This window comes from Equus caballus, chromosome 4 (assembly GCF_041296265.1).
Source record: "Equus caballus isolate H_3958 breed thoroughbred chromosome 4, TB-T2T, whole genome shotgun sequence".
Lineage (NCBI taxonomy): Eukaryota > Metazoa > Chordata > Mammalia > Perissodactyla > Equidae > Equus > Equus caballus.
In genome coordinates, this window is record NC_091687.1 from 99,968,830 (window position 1) to 99,979,881 (window position 11,052).

The following is an 11,052-nucleotide window of genomic DNA, read 5'->3' on the forward strand; positions in this document are numbered from 1 at the left end:
TCACGACCACATGCTAAGGGTCAGCTTGAGAGAGGTAAGCATCAAATCAGCAAGAGCTGTGCTGTGTCCTGGGTCATCCCAACGCCTAATGTAGGTGGTACCCACCTGCTTGGGCACTGTCGATGGAGCTCCTGAACAACTGGCCACGTGAGGGCGCTGTGGATCCACTGAGTGAGCCGCTGATAGCATCCGGGAGAGAGAGAGGGTTAAGGGAGAGACAGTCTTGGCTTGGTCCCTGCATCAGGGAGATAATTTTTTGAATCAAAGTAAGTCCTGGTATATGAAGTGTTGATCATAGTCTTCTCACAAGAACTGATGTGCACTTGTGTTTGCCACAGCAGGGAACCAAGAACTTCCCTTCCATGGAGTAAGGCCTCTCTTGGAGCCTACATTTGGTGGAGAGTGTGATGGGGCTCCAGTGGGGTGGCCTGGATAATCAGAGCCAGGTGTAGTGAAAGGAGCACCTGCTCTGAGGACAGTAGAGAAGGTGTGGAGGTTGGACCCTGGCCAGACTAGCACAGCACAGCCAACTCTCCCTGCTCAAGAGGCAGGCAGACAGAGATGGGAAGACCTGGATCAGCTGAGCCTGTCCATGGGATGCACAGTGCCTACAGGAGCCCACAAGGACAGTGACATCAGAAATGACATCACAAGAAAGCCCTCCAAAGGGAGAAAAGGGAGGAGCAAAACATCTGTTCTCTTCCCCAAAGGCCAGAGCCTTGAGTAGGGAGATGCTCTGTCTTGTGCTGCCTGAGTCAGCCAGGGGCACCCAGCTCCTCTGCTGTGTGGCCCTCCGTCTCCTGGAAGCTGGTGAGTCCTGAACTCAGGTGGGACATATCTTGAGCCTTTGACTGTTGCTGGAGTATCAGCCTCCTTCCTGCACTAGGTCTTCAGCCTCTGTCTCCTTTCTCCACAGGTCCAGCGGATGCTGGGGTCATCCAGTTCCCCAAACACCTAATCAAAGGCATGGGGGGAAATGCTGTTCTGAAATGCTACCCCAGCTCTGGACACAGCAGTGTTTGCTGGTTCCAGCAGGCTCTTGGGCAGGGCCCCCAGTTTCTCATCAAGTATTATGAAAAGGAGCAGGGAGAGAAGCGGAACATCCCTGACCGCTTCTCAGCTCAACAGTTCAGTGACTATAGCTCTGAGCTGGACGTGAGCTCCTTGGAGCTGGAAGACTCAGCCTTGTATCTCTGTGCCAGCAGCTCAGGCACAGCCCTGCGGAGTTCCCGGCTCCCTGTACTCAAACCTTCCTGTCCCAGCTAAGTATGTGATGGGGGAGCGAGGAGGCCTTAGCCAAGTCCCAGGGATGCTTCTAGTTCTGCTCTAACACCCTCTCTTCCCTGCCGAGCTCAGGCAGAGCACACCTGAATAGTCAGGCCCCAGCATCACTGAGTATTCTCACATCTCTGCCATCACCTTCCAAGTCCTAGCGAATGGCAGGAGTTCCTACTGTGTGATAGACTGTAGGTGAACTTTATGTGTTTTAATGCCAGGTAGATATCAGTGTGCCCACTCTATAGACAAGGAGATCTCAGTATATCACTTTAGAGATAGAAAGCTATCGCTAATAGACTTTCCAAATATTTCATATTTAAAGTGTCAGAGGCAGGAGTCAAGCCTACATCTCCATGCCTCCAAAATCAATGTTCCCCTAAATTCCACAGTGTTCCCCTGGGCCTTGATCAATAAGATATAGCAGAGCACTGTCTCTGGCATTTCAAGGCCAGCTGAGCTGTGGTGGGGAAGTGACCCATCATGGTGTGTGGTCACTATAGCTTATTGCCTGCCAGTGTCTAGGACATATAACTTCAAGCCAGAGAATGTGTGTTTGTCCCATCATCGTTCCATATACAGTGGGGCCATTATATCCTCTACTACAGGAAAGAAGTGTCTAGGGGGATTTACAAAGTATCAGAGGATTCAGCCAAGGAAACAGAAGCCCTCCAGCAATTTCAGGCAGAATGGGAGTTAATACGGGGAATTACTGCTTCTAAACCATCGGAAGTTCTGGAGGAGGGAGGGTCTCCGAAGGCCGCAGCTGGCTCTAAGCTAAGTCTTCCAGCTCCAAGGAAATCTGAAATGCTACTCCTGCCCAGGTCAGGGACTGAAGAAAACAGCTGAGAGTCACAGATATTAAATGTATGGTGTAGACATTTGCAGCCTGAAGTTACAAGTTTATTAGTGAACACAGACAACAGCTTTCATTCTACTACTTTGATGTGAACTTATAGAGAATTTCCTTATTTATCACTTATTTCTCTGTACCATATACTTAAGTACACTGTTTCAATTAATTTTCTTAAGAACCACATGAGATAGAACAATTTATCCACGTTACAACGAAAAACTGATTGTAACAGACTTTAGATAACTTGTTAAAAGAGGCACAGCTACCAACTATGGGAACTGGCACTCAGCCATAGCCAATCCTGATTGCGCCCATGCTTTATCACCCCACCCTCCTGCATTTGGGTAGAGGGAGACGTCTTCAGAACTGAACACTGACGCAGAAGTCCCTTTCTGAAACCCTGGCTCTGACACACATCGTTTGCACAATGTCTCTCACCTGGGAGGCTATGCACTGAAGAGGATGGAGCTCCGACTTCAAAGGCCTTGGTCTGTTTGTATTATCACCTGCCTTAAGCCGGTGACTTGGAAAATATTTATCTGAGTTTTCTATTTGTTAACTGAGAACAATAAAATGTGTGTTGCCGAGATTTTATGGAAGCAAATAAAAAAAGTTACCTAATATAAAGTATAGGCTCAAGAAATCTTAGTTCCCTATTACCTCTATGATAAACCTCTGGTCTAGCACAATTGTTTACTATGTGCGATTCTGGGATCACAGGCAGGTGTGGATGACTTTTGCCTGTCTCACCTATGTTCCCGACACAAAGTTATCTGAAATGCAAATACAGTCGTCTGATCATTTATGATGTGAAATTAATTAGAAAGTGTCGCCTCTTAAGGCAAAATAAAAATAAGACCCACGACAGCACTTCCTGTTTGATATTAATTCTGATATGAAAGAAAGTGTGGTGCTTCTAGAAATTGTGGCTTCAGAGCAATTGGAGATCACACAAAAGATCTGACGGATGAAGGGACAGTTTCATTTGAAGAGAGACCATCGTAGAAGGGCCTCTCATGCCTTCCATCACATCCTCGGCCCACCTCTGATTTCAGCCACAGCTACAGGGACAGTTACATCCAAGTCTGCGTCCATTCACCTTGTGCCGACAGCCCCCCACATGCCCACCAGGAGTCCCTCTGCTTTCTGGCCTAGTGCCTTCTCTATGTCATAGGAGTCCACTTGGCCCTCACACGAGGGCAGCCAGATCTGCAGGTGCTAATGCTCAGGGTGGGAGAAAAGCTCCAGGCTCTACATTCAGGTAGACAATCCTGAAGGCATTCCATGTGCTTCTCAGCAGTTTCCAAGGAATCCATCTTTTGCTCCAGCGCAACTTCAATATGGCACCTTCATGCTGCTTTTCCCCTTCCCCGTTTCATTCTCCCTGCTTTCTTACTCCTGTCTCCTGGGATCGTTTCCCAAATAAACTGCTTGCACTTAAGTCCTGGACTCAAGACTTTGCCTCCAGGGGCAGCCTAAACCGTGACAGTGATAGAATGACATGACCATTGGAAGACACTCCCCTTTGGAAGAAACTGACATTTTTCTTTCATTCATATTGCCATCCATTCACTCAAATTCTTATAATAACATAGATGAGTAAATCTTTTGTGAGTACATTTGGGTTATTTTGAATTTCCAACAGACTCGCATGGTTCCCGCTCCCTTAAAGCTGTGAACCTATTTGTAACTGTATGGGCTAGGATTATGTTTACAGAAGTAGAGTCTACCTGGACTCAGAAATCTATTTATTCCTTTCTTCATTCATTCAACAAATACATGTGGGATGTAGGTGAAGAGTAGATCCAGGTTTTGTGGGGCCTAAAGCTTATAAAAATTTAGGGTCCTCTTTAGAAAAGAGAACAGAAAAAGTTTTCAAAGTCCTGAAAAAGTTCTGTGCAAGTGAGAAGGCCTGAAGTTATTCTTCACTGACTTTATAGCCAATCCACCCTCCGTGTGTAGGTACTGTTCCAGGTTCTTGGGAAACGCTAGTGCAAAAAAATCAGAAACAGGCAAGCTTCAAGATGAAGTGTATGTTTTCTACAACACCAAATTTGTGACTCAATAATTACTAATTAATTTAAAAATAAATTTAAAAAGAGATATTCCTGCAAAATGCTTATCTCCCTAAAGAAATTAGGATATTGTTGATCATACCTTATTATAAGAACAGTCCTCAGATGTCTGGGATTCCAGGTACCCTACCCCAAACAAAGTGAGTCCTAGCTGAAAAACGCCCCTTTTGTTGCACTGAGCCAGCCATGGGCTGTAGGCTCCTTTGCTCTGTGGCTCTTGGTCTCCTGGAACCAAGTGAGTCCTGGGCGTAAATGGGTTTGCCAGGATCCAAACACAAGCCATTCCATGTGGAGCTACATCAGCTTCCTCCTTGCCTCTGATTTCTGATTTTGTGTCCTTTCTCACTGTTGTGTGCTTGTAGGAATCAGGCATCGAGAAGTGCAGTCCCAGAAATAGGGAAGCCTCACACTGAGATATGACCTACAGATGGAACAGCAGTGTGCACAGGTACTGATTAGCTGTGAGCTTTGCACTATGGCAAATTTATGACTCAGTCAATGTTCTCTCATTTGGTGGGTGCAAGACCTTCTGAATGGAGACAGAACATTTCCCAGTGACCACAGAGGCATCAGACATGTGTACCACTGGGAATAGCTCATCCACATTGCTAACAACCACCCTCTCTTTTTCACAGAAATCACAGTAGCTTGGGCTTCAGTGGTCCACTCCTCCATGGCCTCACCTGAAACAGAGGGAAGAATCTTGCCCATGAGAACATAGAGGTCTGAGCGCAGATGGCAGGGCTCCCATGAGTCGGTGAATTCTGAGACAATATCAAACCATTCTTCAAATTCCAGTGACCCTGACCTTGAGACTGAAAAATTTCTAGACATTAAGTGGGTTTTAAAATGAGAAGATCACTGTAAGCTGACATTCAATTATCTACAGTTTAGGCAAAAATAAAAGCTAAGAAAAGGTATTTGGAGGCAAATTTTGAGCAGAGAAGTCACAAAAGTACCAAGACTGCCATGAGAATGTTTCTTAGTCAACAGAAATATTATGAAAAATTTTAATAGTATACAAATAAGGACTTGTATCATTATGGGAATAAAATATGCAGAGGAACAAATTTCCTTACTAATGGTTAGGGGAAAAACAAATATAAGATTTCTTCAAAAAACAGACTTCAAAATTGTTCCTATTCCGTTACACATTCAATTGTGTATATATGTAAACAATTCATTTATTCCTGTGAGAAAGGGGTGTGGCAGCTTAGCTCTGCAGCATAAGCATTGGTCAGGGATGCTGGCATCATTGAGACACCGAGAGCCCAAGTTATTTCCCCAAAATAGAGCTGAAAGACACGAGATTCTGCCCTGAATCTGAAATGGGCACCAGGCTCTTCTGCCATGTGGTTCTTTGTTTCCTGTGGACAGGTGAGTACTGGTCATAGGTGGGTTTCTTTCTCTGGATTCCCAAGACCTCAATCCAAGTCTTCCTCTTAAGATGACAACATCAGGCTCTGTCCCTCTCTATTACAGGACACATGAATGCTGGGGCTAGAATCACTCAGAGCCCGAGACATAGGATCACAGGGACAAGGAAGAGGGTGACTCAGATGTCACCAGACTCAAAACCATGACTGCATGTACTGGTATCGACAAGACCTGGGACATGGTCTGAAGTTAATCCATTATTCATCTGGGATAGGAAGCACTGACCAAAGAGAAGTCCCCGGTGCGTACAGCATCTCCAGATCAAATACAGAGAATTTCCCCCTCACGGTGGAGTCTGATACCTAGCCCCTCCCAGACATCTGTGTACTTCTACGCCAGCAGTTACTCCACAGTGCTGCACGGCCGCCTCGTCTCTGCACACAAAGTGTAGTTAGAAAGACTGAGGGTGCCCTGCACTCATGAGGCCTAACCCAAAGCCCAGGAAGCCCTTGCCTCCACAGGTGTCACAGAGGTCCTGCCAGCATGGCGGCCTTCCAGCAGTGGGCGATATGACGCTGAGTGTGGAAGTCCATCCCTAAGCCACTCTCGGCCTGACCATAGGTCACCTCAACATCCTCGTCTTGCTGGTTCTCTCTTCTGCAGATCTCAATCTTTCTGCATACAGAAAGGAAAATGTATCTCTAGTTGAGGTACATGAAGGTTCCCTTGATAATCTAAAACCTCCACATTCTTCCCTCCACTATGGGCTTCAGTGACTTCCTCATCTACGCCTTCCATACCCTCTACTACCTTCCACTTACAGTCATGAACCTTCACTCATATGGTCTCTGCTCCTGGCAGCCTTTCTTCTCTGATACAATAGACCTACAAGTCCTATAATGTTTGCCCTCCACCTGTCTCTTCACCATCGTCGTGGACAAGTTCCCCTGGCTCTCTCTGCTTCAGCCACACTAATCTACATTTGGTTGGTTCCTCATATGTGCCATGTTCTTTTATACCCTAGACGTCTTTTTTATAGGCTATTTCTTCTGCAGTGAACATAAGTCCCTCAGTCTTATTTCTAGATCTCTACTTCACTCCTTACACACACAAAAAATATTTCTGGCATACTTATAAAAAGTAAAACTTAAATTTTGCTAAGAGAATTTAAGAAAAGTGTTTTTAGGCACTCATTCAAAGAAAGATTTTTTTTTCGTGGAGACACAAAAGAACACAAACTACATGGATAAATATTTATATTTTCAGTTTCATTAAGTTAATTTTGTGTACATCAAAACATGCAATAAAAAATGAAAAGGTAAGTCACAGACTGGGAAAAGACATGATGAATGCAGACAAATGGTCAAGAATCAGTGTGACAGAGACCATTCCTGCTCACCCAATCCCCGTGGCTCCTCTGGCATTCCCAGCCTCACCTGCAGTTGGAGGGTTGGGAACCTCTGACCAGGTTCTGACAATTGGATGTGGGTAAAAATTAGGTAAGCCAGTTCCAAGCCTTGTCCTTAAAAATATCCTGTGACGCTGTGTTGGGGGTCCCCAATGCAGTCCCAAGTTTGGAGATTCTCTAGAATGACTCATGGGATATGGCATATAGTTGTGGTCATGGCTAAGATTTATCAGTGACACAGTAAATACTCAGTGACAGATCATAAGGGAAAAAGATACAGGTGGAGTCTGGAGGAATCCACATACAGGCTTCCTTAGGCTCTTTTCCTCCTTGGAGGGGTCACAGGGAGCTCATGCTTCCCTCAGCAACAGAAATGCAGCAACATGAGTGCAATTTTTCTTCCAAGGGAGCCATTAGGGGCCTGGTGCTCAAATTTTTATCAGGACTGCATCACACGGGCACCCACTGCCCATCATGCACTAAAAGCCTAGTCTCCAGGAAGGAAATCCGGTGTTCAGGATAAACTGTGTTGTTTGCACTCACAGTCTAGGGACAAAGAGCCACCTTTCTCAGTTAGGAAAGTTTACATCACTGTAGGCAGCTGGTTACCACCAAATTCCCCCATTCCAGCAGAAGGCCAGTCTCGCAGGCAGGGTTCTCTAAGCACAGCGGTCTCTGGTCTGCTGTGTACAGGCTTCTCTGCACAGGCCCCTCAGCTCTCTTTTCAATGCCTTGCTGAACTTGGAAGGTACCTGTTACAGGTTGCCTGATTACGATACGGAAGCAGCCTGGCTCAGTAGATCATAATTTGATGGACAAACACTGAAGAAAGCTCTTCATGCTGTCTTTGTGGTCATGAGAAACAGAGCTTTATAGAGTAAAACCACTGAGATTTTAGGATTTGTTTTTCTTTGTTTTCTGTAGCTTAGCTGATCTTGTCTAATAGAGCTAGTATCTAGAATGAATAATAATTCTTATTACTTAATAAGAAAAGGACAACTCAATAAAAATGGCAATACTTCATCCAGGTAGTTCACAGAAGAATAAACTAAATTATCACTAAACATATGAATAGATTCTCAGCCTGACTTAGAATCAAAGTGCTGCAAACTGGACAATATGGTATGAATTCAAACTTACCAGACAAGAATATTTTCAAAAGAGTGACAATCTGAAATTTGTGTAAAGGTATGGAGTAGTGGAACTCTCTTACCCTACAAAAGAAGATTACAGCTATAACAGTAACTCTTTTGGGGATATACTCCAACATACATCACTTCTAGAAAAATTATCAAATTATTCAATTAACTTAGGTTCTGTTTATATGATGGTGATACATATTTTTTTAACTTTTTTAAGATTGTGGCTATATATATAACAAAATTTGTCAGTTTAAACATTTTTAAATGTACAATTCTGTGGCATTAAGCACATTCACAATGTGCAGCCATCACCGCTTTCTATTGCCAAAATGTGTTTCATCATCTCAAACAGAAAATCTGAACCTATTCTCCGTTTACGGCCCCCTCCCCCACTAGGCCCTGGGAACCTCTCATCTATTTTTGGTCTGTGTGAACTTGGCTGTTCTAGATAGTGGATATATTTGGAATCATACAATATTCCTCCTACTGTGTCTGGATTATTTCACTCAGTATGATGCTGTCAAGGTCCGTCATGCTATAACATGTATCAGAATCTCTTTCCTTTGTGTGGCTGAATAATATTCCACTGTGTAGATATACCACCTTCTGAACATCTACTCATCGCTTGATGGACATTTGAGTTGTTTTCACCTTTTGGCTATTGCGAATAATTCTGCAATGACATTGGTCAACAAGTATCTCTTTGAGTTTCTGTCTTCAGTTCTTTGGGTTATAAACCTAGGAGTGCAATTGCTGGGTCATATGGTAATTCTATGTTTAACTTTTTGCGTAATTGCCAAGCTGATTCTCTCAGCAGCTGTACTATTTTACATTCTCATCAGCAGTGCATGAGGGTTCCAGTTTCTTCCCATCTTCACTAATACTTGTTTCTTTTCTTTAATAGCCATCTTAGTAAGTGCGGAGTGGAATGTCCTTGTGGTTTTGATCTGCATTTTCCTATGACTAATGGTGTTAAGCATCTTTTCATGTGCTTATTGACTCTTTGCATATCTCTTTGGAAGTGACATATTTTTTGTCTGACTGTTTTTCAGAGTTTCTCTCTGTCTTTATATTTTAGCAGTTTTACTGTGATAAGGCTAAATGAGGTTGAGGATGAGCTTCACTTGGGAGCTTGCTTATCAATAATGATTTTAGTGTATGTAATACTTCTGAAACATTTTAACATACTGTAGGAGAGACAAAATGAGTAAATGTATTGATATTATTGAGAACTAGGGTACTTATTAAGAGAAAGGAGTATAATTAAGAACCAGGAAAAGATGAGGTAGAAATGTTGTGTTGATTTGGAGGTATCAATATGCACTTACAATTTTAAACATAATATATTTCCTAACTCTATCCAAGGAAAGGTGTAAGAAACAATTCAAAAGCCAATTGTCTAATTGTTTTATTTTCTTTGTGGTTGTGCTCCCAGTAGCAATGAGCAAATCTACTGCACAGTATTTGATGTTTCAGACTGTGGGTATTTGTGGAGACAGTGACGTCACTACAGGAACTACCTCGTAGGGACAAAAGGGACATCTCTCCTCCTCTGTTCATGCTCACAAGGACCTGAACTGCTGAACCTCCTATTCCTATTCTGACCCTGAAATGGGCACCAGGTTCCTCTGCTGGGTGACCATCTGTCTCTTGGGAGCAGGTGAGTCCTACAGATGCCAAGATCTCTGCATTTTATCTTTCCAGTGATTATTACAATCATTTCCTTTTTCCATTTTCAAATTCTGTCTTTTTCCCCTACAGAACTCACTGAAGGTGGAGTCACTCAGTCTCCCAGACACATGATCACAGGAAAAGGACAGGCTGTGGCTTTGTGGTGTGACCCTATTTCTGGCCACCGTGCCCTTTACTGGTACCAGCAGACCCTGGGACAGGGCCTGGGTCTTCTGATTAGCTTTGAGGATGAGGCTGTAGCAGATGATTCACAGCTGCCTAAGCATCGGTTTTCTGCAGAGAGGTCCAAAGGAGGAGACTCTCCTCTCCAGATCAAGCCTGCAGAGCTGGGGGACTCAGCCGTGTATTTCTGTGCTAGCAGCTTAGCCACAGCACTGCAGAACCCCTTCCTTCCTGTGCACAAAGCATCATGGTTCTCCTCTGTCTATTCAGCTCATGGAGGCTCTAAACAGAGCCCTTCCCTTATTCCTCACGATCAGGAGAAAGAAGTGGGCTTGCAGTGATAAGCTGGCATGTATATAAAGGGAGAACATGAATATTTCTTGAAACATGAGGGCTGAAATGTTTGCAAATAATTATGACTCAGGGATTTGAAGTACTTCTTGATGAGGACTCAAAGATGAAAAACTGAAAGTAACTGATCACAGACTCAGCCCTCAGGGGCTAGGGATGATTGCTCTCCTATAAAAATATGCCATCATGAAACATGCTCAATAAACATTAATAATATAGATGGTGATGAGATGAGAGTAGTGAACAGTGGGCTTTCCCTCTGTGGTTGTATCACCATCTAAACTATTTGAATGGATATCCTTCACTCTCAAGCCTCTTCTCAGGAAGTTTTCTGCCTCAAAGTCTCAACACATAGTTTGTGTTTGGAAAACATTTTTTTCCTGTTTTTGTAGAATTGCATTGATAGTAATGATGTTATTGATGATGACGATAATTTCAGCTATTTTATTCAGCCATTTTCCTCTTCAAAGGAATACACACAGATGGATATCCTGGCAACTAGTCCCAAATCATAGCTCAAAACTAATTCTTTGTTCTCCAGAGAGTTCTAACTCTTCAAGGTAACCAGCACAGCTCAACATTATCTCTAGGCTGAGCCAGCCAGTTCAGAGGCTGTTGAGAACACTTCCATCTGTCTGCCTTAGTGTCTTAAAAAAGCTCCTTAGTGCATTAAAATATTCTTCAGTAAGAACTTCTGGAGGGGACAGTGTCAAG

At 43.7% G+C, this 11,052-nt stretch overlaps 1 long non-coding RNA gene and 1 gene segment (V, D, J or C); both read left to right on the plus strand.

Moving 5' to 3' along the window:
• Positions 1 to 712: 712 nt before the first annotated feature.
• LOC106783096 (T cell receptor beta variable 5-5-like) lies at positions 713 to 6,880 on the plus strand. The segment is given in 5 exon segments: positions 713 to 810; positions 917 to 1,266; positions 4,569 to 4,654; positions 4,842 to 5,583; positions 5,689 to 6,880. Coding segments are annotated over 2 exon segments (429 nt in total).
• A 2,691-nt stretch (positions 6,881 to 9,571) lies between these two features.
• LOC138923922 (uncharacterized) lies at positions 9,572 to 10,373 on the plus strand. The gene is made up of 2 exons (XR_011438289.1): positions 9,572 to 9,793; positions 9,895 to 10,373. It is a non-coding gene; the product is annotated as an uncharacterized lncRNA (long non-coding RNA).
• The last annotated feature ends 679 nt before the right edge of the window (positions 10,374 to 11,052 follow it).